At 45.2% G+C, this 15781-nt stretch overlaps 1 protein-coding gene across 1 annotated transcript in view; it reads left to right on the top strand.

Moving 5' to 3' along the window:
- The first annotated feature begins 9380 nt into the window (after positions 1-9380).
- Positions 9381-15781, top strand: part of BEND4 (BEN domain containing 4) — a 28500-nt gene continuing 22099 nt past the window's right edge. The window contains exon 1 of the mRNA XM_063108862.1: positions 9381-9894. Coding sequence (XP_062964932.1) covers positions 9381-9894 — 514 coding nt within the window. The remainder of the gene's footprint in view (positions 9895-15781) is intronic.

The raw sequence follows: 15781 nt of genomic DNA, 5'->3' as shown, positions 1-15781 counted from the left end.
GCTTCCTAAAGTGATTCACTCAGCAAATGTTTATTGAGCCCTTACTATATGCCAGGCACGATTCCAGATGCTATGGACTCAGTAGAGAATAAAACAGACAAAAATCCCTGCCTTTAAGGAGTCTGTATTCCAGTCAGGGAAAGCAGGTAATAAACAGGTACAATACACAGTGTGACAGATGGTGAGAAGTGCTAGATAGGAAAGGAGGTAGGAGTGTGTGGGTGTGGGTGAGAGGCTGGGTTACGACTGTAAACAGGGAGATCAGTGAAGGCCTCACTGGGGAAGGGATGCTGGAGCAAAGACCGGCAGGAGATGAGGGAGAGAGCTATGCAGGTATTTGGGGAAAGAACATTTCAGGCAGAAGGGATATGGAGAGCAAGAATCCTGAAGCAGGCATTTTTGGTCTGTTTAAGGTGACCAGTGAGGCTGGAGTGGAGCAAGGGAGGAAGAGGGTAGAGGAATGAGGCTTAAGATGCGAGGGGTGCTTGCAGATCATGAGGTGGTTAACTGGAGGGCTCTGGATTTTACTCTGAGGAGGAGGAAGACAATGGGAGGCAGAGTGGAGACATGATTATATTTTACAATGATCCCTCAGCTGCTGTTTTGATAATAAATTGTCTCCCTGCTGCCAATCTGATTGATCCTCTACAGTGCACTGTCCACAAAGCAGAATGAACTTTTTAAAACACTGTGGAAGAACCCAGCAATCCATTCCTGGACATTTATTCCCAGAAAAATAAAACTTACATCCACGCAAAAACCTGCACATAATTGTTCAGAGCAGCAGCTATATTTGTAATAGCCCCAAACTGGAAACAACCAAAATGTCTAATAGGTGAAAGATTAAATAACCTGTGGTTCACCCATACCATGGAATACCAATCAGTAATAAAAAGGAACAAACTATTGATACATGCAGCAACATGCATGGACCTCAAGGGCATTAAACTAAGAGAAAAACCTCAGAAGATCACATATTGCATGATTCCATTTAACTAGTTACATAAGATGTACCCATCGAAAGAAACAGACAAAGGGTAACAACTTTCTGTGAATCTGAATTTCAAAATAAAGTTTTTTAAAAAACGCATTGTAGAAAGGAAATGGGATTTTAATGGAAAATTATGCTCTGTCTACATGTAGTACACTCTTCCCAGTTCTCTGATTCTACTCTTTCATTGTCTTTGCAACTCTGGAAGTTTAGATAACTGTAAACATGCAAATTGTCCTCTCTGGTAGAGGCTCCCTTCCTCCCACACGTACCCCTCATGAAAAAACCTTTATACATTTAATTCAACATTCCTTTATTCCATACCAATTGGTTCTTTCCTTTGAACACTACGAGGGCACTAAGTAAGTTCAATATAATGTTTTACATGTGTTCATTTTTGTGTCTGTATGAGAGTCACGATTTTACCTTTCCTGCAAATTATCTTATGAGAACATAAATCTGATCACGTCTCTCTGGTTTAACTGCCTTTAAGACTTCCCATTACATTCAGAAGAAATCCCAGGCTTGCTGGTTAGCTCAATCTGCAGAGCATAGTGCTGATAACACTGGGTGAAGGGTTTGGATCCCCATATCAACCATCAACACCTCCCCCCCAAAAAAAGAATACATTCCAAACGTTTCCCCTGGTGTACAAACCCTGCGTAGCCTTGGCCCAGCCTGCCTCTCGGGCCTCATCTCCTCACTGTGTCCCCTACAGGGGTATGCCCGACTGCTTGCCCTTCTTTCAGCTCCCTGACGACAGCAAGCTTGTTCCAGCTTTACGGCTCTTACACCTGTTGTCCCTGAGCCTGGACTGTTCTCATGGATGGCTCTTCATCATGAATGAACTCTCGGCTCAACTGATACACCTCAGAAAGGTCTTCTCAGCCACTCTCTCAAAAGTAACACCCCGCCACCCTATTTTTTATGACAGTTATTTCTATCTGAAATAACATTTTAAAGTTAATCATTAGTTTATTTATTTACTATCTGCCCCACCCCCCATTCCATAATAGTAGGACCTTGCAATCTGGTTCACCTTTTTATTCCCCAGTGCCTAGAAAGGTACCTAGCACACAGAAGACACTCAATAAATATTTATTCTAGACCTAGGTGAATGACCTGTATGAAGGTGATGAGATCCCCATCACTGGACGTATTTAAGGCATGGTTTGTACAAACACTTGACAAGGTCGTCAAAAAGCTATGGGCTCAGTCACAAGAATAAAAGACTGCTAAGGTCCCTTCTAGTCCTGTGTGCCTATGATTCTATGGCCACCACACCCTTTTTACTATGCAATGGAAAAAGCAAAGGAATATTTTTTCAGTCATTTTCCACCAAATGATAGTATGCACACTCCTGTTCCGCTGCAATATCATCTCAGCATTAAAATGTTGAAGCTAATCAGACATTTAATTTCAAAGTGGAAGGTCATTATCTTGTCACAAAATTTTATTCCAATTACTTTTTTTTTCTATTAAACGAAATGAATTAAAAGTAGCACAAAACATTGGGAGATCAAACAGTCAATCAGAAGCTCATTAAACATCATTGAAATTGTTGCAATAAAAAGCATTTCCCATGGCCAAGTTATTATTTAAAAGCTATATTCTTGATGGCTCAAGGAATTGACATGCTGCCAATCAAAAAATCACCCTGTCCATACGTAGCCCTTGGCTTTTAAAAGTTCACTATCTTTTTTTTTTTTTTTTTGAGATAAAAGAGTAAATATCTAAAAAGATTTAAATCATGAGTGTAATTACCATCCTGATAGGGACTGATAGTCCCTAAGAGATCCCCAAGAGAAGATATCAGCAAAGTCACCATCTGATGATTCAGACTACAATTTAGAGCAAGATGCTCACACAGGGCCACAGGTGATTTAACAAACACTTCAATACATTACATTTATGTACAAGACCCAGTTAAATACAATCCCAGGCAGGGATTAGTGGTCAGTTACAATTTTAAAATTGCGTTGAACTCCACACTTGGAGTAAATGCCCATTTTATTTTCTAAAGAGTGATTATTAAGTACTTCATTTTTCTACGGACCCAGATATAGGTGACTGCTTGCATGAGGATCTGAAAACCAATTGTTTTTAAATTTCTAATATTTTTCCTGTGAAAAGGGAGTCTTTTTTTTTAAAGCTAAACCACTAATGTGAGCATTCAGTTTTATAGAAATAACCTTTTTTAAAAAAAACATTTGCCAGTTTATTACAAACAATATTACAAAGGATACAGATGAAGAGATGAATAGGGCAAGGTATGGGGGAAGGGACATGCCACCCTCCAGGATCTTTCACGTGTTCAGCTTTCCAGAAGCTCTCCCAACCCAGTCCTTTGGGTTTTTATGGAGGCTTCACTACATAGGCATGATTGATTAACTCACTGGCCATCAACTTAACCTTCAGCTCTTCCCAATCTTCTAATCCTGCCTTGATATTTCTTGTGACCAGTCCCCATCCTGACAGCCCCTAGGGGCTGTCAGCCATACGTCAACAAATTAGTATTAAAAAAAAAAAAAAAAGACACTTTGGAGATTCTACAGATTTTAGGAGTTGTATGTTAGGAAACTGGACAAAGACCAAATATATATTGCACAATATCACAGTCCATCCCATGGTCTTCATACATGGATCCCTTACATCAAATAGACAAACAACTCAAAATGTACTGACACATTACTAGAATCCCATTCAGTTGCTAGTAAGAAGTCCAATCCACCATCACATCATATGAAAATGTCTCCCAGGGCAAGGCCACTCAGGTTTGTAGGCTTCCACTCATCTCGTTAGGCTCCAAAAGCAGGAGCGGGCTCCTAAAACTTACAGCTTCACTCTTGCATCTGGTATAATTGAGCTCAGAGTGGCATCTCTTGCTCTAAGCCTCTTTCAAGCTTTTAATGTAATATTGGATTTCCCTTCATTTGTAACCCATTTATTCATTTCTTTACCCTCAGCTACTCTTCCTCCTTCTCTTCATTTATGCCCAAACTTTTCCACCTTTGAAAGGGAGTTAGGTTCAGCCACTGTGCTTATCTAGACTGCAGGCAGCAATACTGTCTAGCAAGTGCCTCCCCTCCATCCACTCCCATTCAGATAGGGTAACTATATACAGGTGCAGAACTAGTGGGCTATTTTACCACCAGGCAATGTAAGTACAGCTGCATTTGCCCTGAGTCCCAGTTTTGCCAGATGCGGCGAAGGCACAACCTACCGAACCCAGAAGGCCCTTAGGAATTCTGACAGTTTTTTGCTTAGAAATCATCCCTGCTTCCAGCACTTGTAGTTGCAGCCCTGGTTCTGTGACCACTGCTTCAGGTAGGGGGTAAAATTGAGGTGATGTGGGGAAGAAAGAAAAAATATAATTATTATACCAATGTACTCCTCCATTGGCAAGAACTGCATAGTCATACCAGCATCCTTCTCCAGCCCCTCTTCCCTAGATCCACCAGGAAAACGGAGAAAAATCTAGTGGGGATATTCCTTTAGTCCCATTCATGCTGGTTGTGAGCACACACGCATGAAGGTGTGTAAGCCAGCCCTTCATACTTTTATCTTTCCCCATTTTAGACAACCAATGTTTTAACTGCCTGTCCCACTTCTCTATCAAATCATTACTCAGAGGAGGATATTGATCTGCCCATTGCTGCACATTATGGGCTGTACAGTGTGTTCCTTGTTCTGAAGAAATGACAGTTGGCCATCCAAATCCATGCAGCATCTTCTGTTTTGGTTTTCCTAGAGCACACTGAGCATTTGCATCTTCTACCTGGCAAGCAAAGCCCTGGTTCAGAATCAGTGTCTATTCCTGTCAAGACCCATTTGTAGCTCCCCACAGCCACCAGCATCAGTCTCACTCGCCAGCTATGTTCAGGGTCCTCCCACCAAGGAATCTGCCCCATAGGCATTGGCCATCTCTGTCTCCCTTGCTGGCAGACAGGACAATTCTTGTTGGCATTATGTGCCCAAGAGCGCAAAAGGAACATGGCTAGATTTAGCCCACCTCTGCACTGCTGCAGCACCCCCATGTCCACTCATTTCATGGACCCTGATGGCAACCTTAAGTCAGCACACAGGGATATCTGCTTGTCGATTCCTGTTACCTTATGAACCTGGAAGGAGTTCTTCTGATGGGCATTAACGTGTCCTACTTTAACGCACCCCTCAAATTTCCAGAGGGCTCTGCCCCACATGGGCATCCCTTTAATCGGCCAGGTTTCCATTGCCCTCTGCCTGACCATGTGGCCAGGCCACTGGCCACTGTCCATGAGTCAGTAAAAACCCAACCATAGGGGCTTTCCCCACTGTTCAATTCTTCCATCACTGCAAGGAAAACAGCATACAACCCAACCCACCAAGCCGCTTGATTTGTACCTTCTTTAATCAGAGGGCCATCCTTCCAAATAGGATGCTGTCCATTCACCTTGGAACTGCCATCTACAAACCACGCAGCTCTTTGACAGTCAGTTGAGAGCTGTTTATAGGCCACTGACCAAGTGATGATAGAATCCAGCAGCTCCTCACACAGTTCCAGAGTCAGTCTAGGAGAAAAAGGTTCCTTGCTCTTGAGTATATTTCCCTTGCATTCCCCAGGTAGCACGATCCTATATTAACCATTTCCAATTTGTTAAGGAACTCTTCTGGGCACTGCCATCCCCATTAGAGTACTTCTCTGACATCACCCAAGACATCACGAGTATTTCAGGCTTCAAGATTATTTTATGTTCTTCAGTCATAGGGGTAGCTTCAGTTAATGTTCCCTAGCAAGGACTAGAAATTCTCTAGCCCAAAGTCCCAGTAGTCATTGCTGGGAGGCACTCACGGACTTCTGCTGGAGACCCCAGTCTAGGCTCTGCAAAGGGCTATAAAATGGAGAATATGTCCCCACCAGCAATCCAGCTACTATGCTACACCATGTGGACTCAGGCAATCTTACTGGTTCCCATTTAGCACATCCAATTAATATTGCTAGAAGGGTGAATTTACACGCCTTCTGTTTTACAGTACTAGGTAGGGAAGCATTCCCCCAGTCAGAAACAATGTCCAGCCCCATAATACAATCAGGTAAAAGAGTTGCAACCACTTCACGTGATGTGTGTTCAAGTTTACCAGCTCTCCTACAAACTTTAATTTTTAATGGTGAAAAGATTTATACAATCTGAAGAAAAAAGAGTATTAAACTTTTATTTTAATTCCATCAGCCTTTACTTTCCTAACCATAACCTCCATTAGGACTGTATCAACAGGTTTTGGTTTCACAATACTAGGTAGGGAAGTGTTCACCAGACATAACATCCATTCCCCTAAAGCATCTATGAAAAGGAGACACAACTTCTTTTCATAAAGCCTGTTTAAATGTCCCAATTTCCATAATCCTATCATCTCTTACATTTTTACATTCTAGTCCCAGGAACTTTTCTTCTCCATCCCCAGGCCATTTTACCCTCTTTAGTGCAAAAGGCTTTGGGTCCCCAGCAGGGTGTTGAGCCAAGAAACCCTAGCCCTTCTGTCAATCTTTACCTAGATTAACTGTGCCTCACACTGCCCCAGGCAATTGTCAATCAGCTTTCTCATACCAGCATCCTTTCTCATTGTTACCTCTTACCTCCAGCCTTTGAAACTTCTCCAAAATGGGGTAAATACAGCAAACTTTTTTGGCACCCTTTAGTGTTGGGTGACAAGCAGGGGCTCCCTTTGGCCTACCCAACTTTCAAATAGTGTTATATTAAGACCTTTGTTTCAACCCCATCAATTTCCATTTTATTCATCCCATAGAAATGACCATTTTTTGATGTAAAGGATGGCCGGTCCTTTTAGTTAATGAAGTATTGTTCTCAGTCTCTTAAAGTGTGAGGATGATACAACTTATATCTATACATCCATATATCCATATATATATGAAGAGAAAGTCCATAGGTGCAGGAAATTAGTTTTTCAGTAAAAGGACTGGAGGATTTCTGTCCTCTAAAACTCTACACTACCAATGCCCCAATTTCTTTTCAAAAGCCAGGACTGGGCCGACCACGTGGCGCACTCGGGAGAGTGCGGCGCTGGGAGCGCAGCGGCGCTCCCACCCTGCAGGTTCAGATCCTACATAGGGATGGCCGGTGCGCTCACTGGCTGAGCACGGTGTGGGCGACACCAAGCCAAGGGTTGCGATCCCCTTACCAGTCACAAAAAGGACACACACACACACACACACACACACACACACACAAAAGCCAGGACTTATTGGCAAATTATCTGGAAGTAAAGTGGGAAGAAAATAGTTCAATGTAAAATTCAGAACTGCTTTATAGAAAGTAAAGTGTGGGGGTGGTTTGTTATCATTTATTTCCTCCAGTATATCATTCAATTTCAGCTGTCTCATGTCTCAGAAGTAGCTCCCCCATTTTTCACTTTATGTGCCTAAGAAACATCTCTCTGGCATCTCATTCTCTCTGTCTTTCACCAGCATTTCATTATTTCTTAACTGTCCCTCTCATGCCTGTCTCCCTTTTTCTTAGTGATCCACGTGTCCTCATTTAGCAGTTTTCAGAAGCCAGGGAGAAACGCTGCAAATAATGTTAAATATGATTAATATCTTGAATTCCTTGAAATATGACATGCATGAGTTACAATGAAACCTCTTTTATTTCCCCATGAAATGCTTTTGCATAATGAGAAAGAAAATGTCCTCTATGCCCTAATCAGCCCTGACAGTTCCTGGACTCCCAAATACTTTTATTTATGGCATTATTTATTTCATCTCTAATAAATGGAAGGGGGGGCACACAGCACCATCTGAGGATGGCGAGGAGAGAGGGAGACCATCTAGGGTAAAGAAACACAGAAACTGAACCGGCAAAGAAGAGACAGAAAGCTTCCAAAGGAAAGGGGATGTGGGAAAGGAGAGGCCAAAGACCTGAACCCCAAGAAGAAGAAAATGGGTCACTTCCTGAGACTACAAGGAAAGCTCTGAATAGGAAACTAACTTCAGAGTGGAGAGATGAGGGTCATACATCAACAAGCACCCAGAAGTCTGACCTGAAGAATGAAAAATGAAGGCTGGACACCAAACCTGGGAGCTGGTATGCTGGCCTATAGGAGGGGTGATTTGAGACAGGGAGAAACGGGACCCTCTGCTCCAAAGAGTGGCCAGGAGACTCCAGGACACTCCTCTACATTTGAAGAAACTATATCCCACATGGATCTCCTCTCATTCAAACAACTTTAATTGTGTGCTCTCCAGAGACAGTTGCCCGGTGGCGCCAGTGGCAGTGAGTAAACGACTGGGCAGGTGAGAGCTCTCAGGCGATCTCGGTCCTGCAAGTATATATACATATATTTAAAATCACATTGTTGAAAGTAATCACCATCCAAAGGGAGGTGCCAGGCCGTTTTTTTCCCCTCAACTGCAAAGTCTACTTGCTATGAGAAGTGAGGATTTGAATTCAAATGACCCGGATGCATCCGTGCAACTCAGCCACACACTCCTGGGTGTCTGACTTTGAGCAATTCACTTCAACCTCGCAAAACCTCGGTTTTCTCATCGGTAGAATGGGGAGAAATAATGGTATCACGCACTTTCTCGGGGCTCTTATGGGGCGCAAAGGAAATAACGTGAAAGTCCATCGCCCCGTTTGCTTTTATGATCAGCTTGAGCTCAGAGGCCGTGAACTCTCTGAGAGCAGGACCCCGGGGCCACCCAAACACCGGGCAGCGACCCGGGCCAAGACCTTCAACGTGTTCTTCTCGGCAGGAAGGGGGAGCAATTCCCGATTGGCTGAAGAACTCGCGGTAACACACACACGAACTCTGCGACCCCGCCCCAACTACCACCACCCCCTCCGTGCAACCCCGAGAGTTTGGGATCACGCGGGAGGCGCCAAAGCTTGTTTCCAAAGCTGAGCCCCGCCCGCAGCAGCAGAAGCCTCGAGTCCACGTCTGGGGCTCCGAAGTCTCGCCCTGGCCAGAACCCTGGACCCCACCTTCCTCACCGGTTATCAGGGCGCCTTCCAGGTCACCGCTCCCCCTTCCCACCCCAGGCACAGACCGGGCGGGTCGACCCCGCGGGCGGCAGCGGCGCCAGGCCCCGCCCCGCCCCCATTATCATTAGCAGATATTACCCTAAACACTTGCTCTTTACCTCCTTTCTCCCTCCAGGCATTGGCGAGGCGGCCTGTCAATCAGCTCTCGGGCGGCAGCCCCCCGCGCGGGGGCTCGGCGATGCCAGCCTTAGCGACAGGCGGCAGCGGCGGCGGCGGCCACGGCACAGGCACACACCCTCCCACACGCGCACGCAGGGGCACAGCCGGCGGGCGGGCGGCGGAGGCCCCCTCGGAGCCCGGCGCCCGGCGGGGAGGGTACGTGCGACGGGGCCCCGGCCCGGAGGCGCAGGATGGAGGAGGAGATACCGCCGGCGGAGGAGGGGCCCAGCGTCCCCAAAATCTACAAGCAGCGCAGCCCCTACAGTGTCCTCAAGACGTTCCCCAGCAAGAGACCCGCGCTGGCCAAGCGCTACGAGAGACCCACCCTGGTGGAGCTGCCGCACGTGCGGCCGCCCCCGCCGCCCTTCGCGCCGCACGCGGCCGTTTCCATCAGCAGCAGCGAGCCGCCGCCGCTGCCGCCGCCGCCGCCGCAGCCGCAGCAGCCGCAGCAGCAGCAGTTCCAGGCGCAGAGCTCCTACGCCCCCGGACCCGGCCGGGCCGCCGCCGCCGCCTCGTCGTCGTCACCGTCCTGCACGCCCGCCGCGTCCCAGGGCCACCTGAGGACTCCGGCGCCGCCGCCCGCGTCCCCCGCCGCCGCCTCGTCGTCCTCTTTCGCCGCCGTCGTCAGGTACGGCCCGGGCCCTGCGGCGGCCGCGGGCAGTAGCAGCGCGGGCAGCGACGGCGCCAGCCTGGAGCTCAGCGCAGGTACCAACTCCTGGGCGCAACTTTCCTGGGCAGGAGGGGAGGGGACCGGGAGGGAGAGGCCGGGGACCGCCGACACCCTCCCGCGCGGACCCCCGGCGGAGGAGAGTAGGGCCAGGGGTCAGAGCGCACGTCGGAGGCCTCTGCGTCCGCCCCACGCGCGGCCCGCAACTTCTGGAGGAGTCCCCGGCGCCGCGGCGTCCCGGGCTTCCGACAGCGCGCGCGCCTAACAGGTGGCGCCGCGGCTCGGATCCCGAGCCCGGCAGGCGCCGCGGCCCGCGTTCCTCGGACGGGAACCGGCCGCCCAGGAGCGACCGCGGAGGCCGCTTGGGAGAAGCTGGAGCTGCCCAGACGGCTCCGCGCGGACGCTCTCTCTTCACCCTCCCCTGCTTCACTTTTTCCGTCCACTTCTTCCCTTTCCCTCCGTCCTCCATTTGCTTTTCCTACTCCTTGTCCCCACTTCTTTGCTTCTGGGGCTCTTTTTCTCTTTGATGCGCTCTCCCGCTGTCGCGGTCCGCTCCGGCTGCCTCTCGGGCTCGGTGTTTCTCTTCCTCTTCTGTGCGCGTGTGTTCGTCGTGCGCGCGCTGTCCCTGTCGCTCTCACTGCCCCTCTTTCTCCACCCACCCCGTAGTCCGCCGTGGGTGTCAGACACCGGGCCCCTCCGTACCAGCCACGCGGTGGACTTGGTGGGGGGGAGGGGACGTCCCGCCCTTCCCCCCAGCCCCGAGAGTCCGGGACATTTCGATCCCTCCGCCTACATCGTCGTCCCCCTCCCTCCTGCCCGTGGAACACCGACTGTCCCTTCCCCCAGCATCTCGGCCCGAGCCCCGCAGAAGTGGCGCGTGGGTGCGCCCACCCCAGGGTCCGAGACTCCTCCTTTCCGCAGTGGGCCGGCGGCCCCCGGGGACGGTCAGTTCACACGGGGAGGGAGGTGGGCTGGTGGAGAGGCCACAGCCCGGGGCCGGCGCCCAAGGGCGCTCTCCGCTCCCTGGGGACGCGCGGCCACGTTTATCATCAGCTCCCGAGAACTAAAAGTTCCTGCTCGGGCCTTTTTTCGCACTTTGGAGGCCCCCAAATTCTGTCTACCAGTGAATCTAAGACTTTTTTTGGTAATGAAAACAGGAGAGCATTGTCTCTCGATGAGTTATACATGCCTATGCTAATGTTCTGTTGTTTGTCAATATTTTGACACATGAAGGATTGGTTTTGAGAAAGAAAATCTAAATACAGGTTACTTGTTCTGTCACATCCCTCACTGATTTGGAAATGTTTGACGGTTCTGAGTGGGGTTATGTGGGCTTCCTTATTGTTTAAGGGGTGTGTGTTTTGGGGGGGGGGTTGTTTCTTTCTTTTCAGTTGCTCTCGGCCCAGTATTCCTTGCTGTTTTTATACTCATTGTTAGGCTACTCACCCATTTCCATTTTCCTCCCATTTTTCCTGTTTTTCCTTCCTGTTGAGGTTCGTATTTTTTCTGTCTGGGTTTGAGATCTTATTTTCTCCTTTACTACTGCTTGTTCATGCCCGTGTTTATCACAGCTCAGTTTTTTCTTTATTTTTATTTCCCCATTTTCCGTATTTTGCTTACTCCTTTGCATAATCTCAGTTGCACCATGTTCATTGGAGTTTTTTCCCCCTCTCTATCTGCCCAGTTCAGTCTTGGATCGTCACTTGCTTCTTTTCTCCTTTCAGTCTTTGCTGACTGCCTTGTCAATCTCTCACTTTCCTTCATACACTGTAAATCTGCCTCCTCTCATCGCCATTTGTACCCATAGTTTTAACCTTGCTTTTCCCTGATCTATTTCCTGTGTTATTTCTTTTTTTCTGCACCAATCACTTGCTATCCTTCCATGATTCCTACTCTGGCAGTTTCTTGCTTTCATTCATGTGGAGGGCTTTTTTTGCCCTTCTCACCTTGTTCTAAATGTTCTCTTTCAGTGTTTCTTCTAATGTCCTATTTAGTTTATTGTGTCTCTGCTGTCCCAAAATGGAAATCATAACATCACTGAATCTAAAGGAATGAAAAGGGGCTTTTTTGATGCCCTGCGAACTTCCCTATATTTCCTTTATTCTCAAGGTTGCCTTTTTTCAGAGAGGTCATAAAGAGGGGTAAGCTTGAGGGCCTGATGCCTCGTATTGATTGGAAAGATGGGTTTCTTCTGTGTAGTTAGGAAAATGGTCTGGGGCAGGGGGAAAAAGCCATAGAATTAGACATCATGGATTGTGGCCATAAAATTAACTATTGGCGGACAACGCCATCTCTTAACAGAGATAGTGATGTGAGTGACCATCAGAGGGACAGCTACCTGAAGAGCTGATTGGCTCTTTGAGGAACTAGTGGTTCCACTTTGAACCAATGAGCATGTGTGCGCAGACCTCTGGCCAGTTAAGCATTCTGGGGGTGGGGTAAGGGGGGCTTTGCCTGTTGCACCCTCACAGAAGCATAATTGCAGTAACTCAGGCCACCTAGTAAACGGAAAATACTCAAAACATTTCAGTTTGATGAAATGAGTCAAGAATAGAAGAGTAAATGCAGTGAAAAGATGAAAGGGTTGAAGTGGGTCTTATTTGCCATTAAGGGCCATAAACCATTGCATTGAGAAGAGAAATATGTGATTAAAAATAGATTTTTTTCAAAAATCTCATGAAGAGTATAATTTTCCTTAAACGGGGTAATACACCATGGTTTTAAAAGCATATTTTTCCTCTGTGGGAGGCTTAGAGTTAAAACCCACGTACATCTTGATATGCAGCCTAAATTTGGCATCAGGAAATGGGAAATTGCATCTTTAAGCAGAGTACAATCAAAAATGAATTACAATAAATCCTATATAATTGCATAGGTCATTCTCTTTAATGAGATTTTATTAACCTGACTGTCAAGCTTTTGAGTCAGGCAGATATTTTATCTTCTTCAACTGATAAAAGTGTCAGCTATAAACCACCATATAAATATTCATAAATCTACACATCTGCGGCAGCCTATCAGCATCATTCTTTTGGACATTAAAAGCATTCTAATTACTTTCTGTCTAGCAGAGCTGAAATGCTGCCTGTTATAGTATGTGCTTGGCAGGCATGATTGCTTTTGTTTGCCATCACAAATAGCAGCATCCTATTTTATATACCGATGGTCCAGAAAATATTCAGGGATTGACTGAGCAGGATGAATATGAGGAAGCACCATCTGGTTTTGATAGCACCAAGTATATTAACTCATCTGTTAATTTTTGACACATCATTGATTTATTTATTTAGAAAAATTGCATCCTGTTTTGCTGTGTTGATGTTTGCCATTATGAAAAAAAATTGGATGGCATTTTTTTTAAAAGACATAGTTCATTGATTTAAGGCAAGGGTGATGCATCCAAAGATGCTTTCATTTTCTGACTTCTATTTTCTATGCCATGAAATCTTCTTAAAAAGAAGTTAAATTAATGTCTTAAGGAAATCATCTATTTCGAACTAGTTGGAAATCCTTTTGGTAGACACAATATGTGGATATTATCATATGGTCATGTGGTCATATTATCATGTGGTCACTAAAAAAATTCCTCCTTCTACATTTTTAATATTAATACATTTCACCCTTCGCTGGGCTAAAATCAAAAGGTTACCACTAATCTTGACTACTGTGATCTCCTTCATAGAAACGGAATTCTCTTGGGAATCTGCTGTGATGGGCAAATTCCATTTAAGGCTTTACTTACAAAGAAGAGACGTTAAAGTAGGGAGACTATGTTTGATTGCCTACTTCCCATCCCTCTTCCTATTCACTTATCAGATTTAGGATGGATTAAACCACTTAAATTTAGAAGATTCAAGAAATGAATTTTTTTAATTAAAAAAATAATCATGGGTTCAGATTTTGGAATTAGGCTAGGCACAAGTGGCAGCATGCTCCCAACAGGCTACACAATAAAGCAAAATAAATTACAGAGAAGTGGTCATTTTAGAATGCTTTGTGATTGTGACTTATTAACATTTTATGGTGTTTAATTTGGAAAGTTAGGGAAAAAGTAGAGAGTTTTAAAGCCCCTTTGCAAACTGTTGACTTTGTATTTCCCTGCCATCACGTGAATGTAGTATTCCATGATTAGAGGAAAAAAAAAAACAGTTGAAAAAATCAAAATACATGTTCACACTTTGCTCAATTAAGAATCATGGATCAGTAGCCATTCAATTGTGTTCATATGAAAACAGAATTTTTCTGCATTTCTTAGCGATAATGGGCATCACACAGTACTTGCATTTCTAATTATATTCTGTCTAGAAAACTAAAGTATTGCTGGCTGCAATATGTATTAAGTGGAAAGACTTGCAGTTTTCCACCAAGTGTAATAGTAATATTTTTCATCGCACTTTTCCATTTATCAATGTAAAATACTATTCAAATATTTCAAGGCATTGAAAAGAGGAAAAATTCAACTTTAAGGGTTATAATTGCTATTTTTGTATATATCAATTCTGAGAACAAATTCAGAATGAAGCATTTACAAAACGGCAGGCAAGAACTATTTTGTGATTGTAGTTATTCTTTCATATTCTGAGTGCACTTTAATATATTATCTTCATAATGTAGTATATTACATAATGATTTTTTCTCAGCATGTTATGAGTTTATCCTTCAATTAAGAAAACAAATCACACTTGTCCCTAAGTCAGATTTCTTTCCCTTAAAATCTATGCCCTAATGTGATTTATAAATATGATTAAAACTACTGAGTGTTTTGTAGGACACTGAACAAATATATTTGAGTGGTTCTTTCTAAGCAATTCTATTTTAGCCTTTCCTTTCATATTTTGTCCCTTTCATCAAGGTTATGTTAAAGGAGTATAGGCTGTAAATCAATTGGGACTATGCTGATTAAAATGCAAACAGTAAATACAACTGCAGGTCTAGAATGGGATTACAGGATTAAAATGAATGAAAACTGCCGTTGGGCTTGAATTGAAAATTCCCAATCAATATCATCCTTTGATTTTACTAATAAAAGAAAAAAACCAGGAAGTAAGAAAATGAGAGCACGACACTTTCAACCTCTGCACCTGTATGGTTCAGCTGTTTACTTTCTTGTTTGTTTGGTTTGGGTCATTATAAAGAAGTGGCACCCAAATATTTGTGGGACTCAGGACAAGAGTACAAATGCAGGCCCACATACCATAGATCAAATAATGAAAAAGTATAAATCAACCCAACAAACTGTTAAACAAAGTATGTTCTATCCACCTACCTTGACAAATACACCTTTGTAATGGCCAGGTTTGACTTTGGAATTTTTGGCCAACCCATAGCCTTCTCTTATCACTCCCAGCTTTATCTTTCACTAGAAGTGTATTAGTCTGTTTCTGTTGCTTATAACAGAACATCTGGAACTGGGTAATTTGTGAGAAAACAAACTTTATTGCTTACAGTTTCAGAGGCTGGGAAGTCTGAAGTCTGGGAACACATGTGGTGAGGGCCTTCTTTGGTGGAGGCTTTACAACCACACAGGGTTTTGCATTGCAAAATGGCAGAAGCACTCCTTCTGCTTTTAAAGCCCTTAGAACCATGACCATGACCACCATTGACTCATCAACTTATTAATCCATTTACTAGGGCATGGTCCTCACAATCTAATCACCTCTTCAAGGCCCTACCGTTCAATTATCATAGTAGGATTTCCCACCCTCTTAACACTGACACAGTGGGGGTTAAGTTTCTAATACATGGACTTTGGGGGGACACATTCAATCCACAGCACATACACATGTATGGATACCCCAGTCCAAACTTCCAAGTGCTGGCACCATGGCCTATCTTTGGGGGGATGGCTCAGGGAAAAGACCAGCACAGGCCCTCAGAGCAATTCAAGTAGGGAATTCCTGGATCTTGGGTACCTTACCATGGGAG

Source organism: Cynocephalus volans, chromosome 9 (genome assembly GCF_027409185.1).
Source record: "Cynocephalus volans isolate mCynVol1 chromosome 9, mCynVol1.pri, whole genome shotgun sequence".
Lineage (NCBI taxonomy): Eukaryota > Metazoa > Chordata > Mammalia > Dermoptera > Cynocephalidae > Cynocephalus > Cynocephalus volans.
Note: the sequence above shows the minus strand (reverse complement) of the source record. Positions and strands in the feature narration are given on the sequence as shown.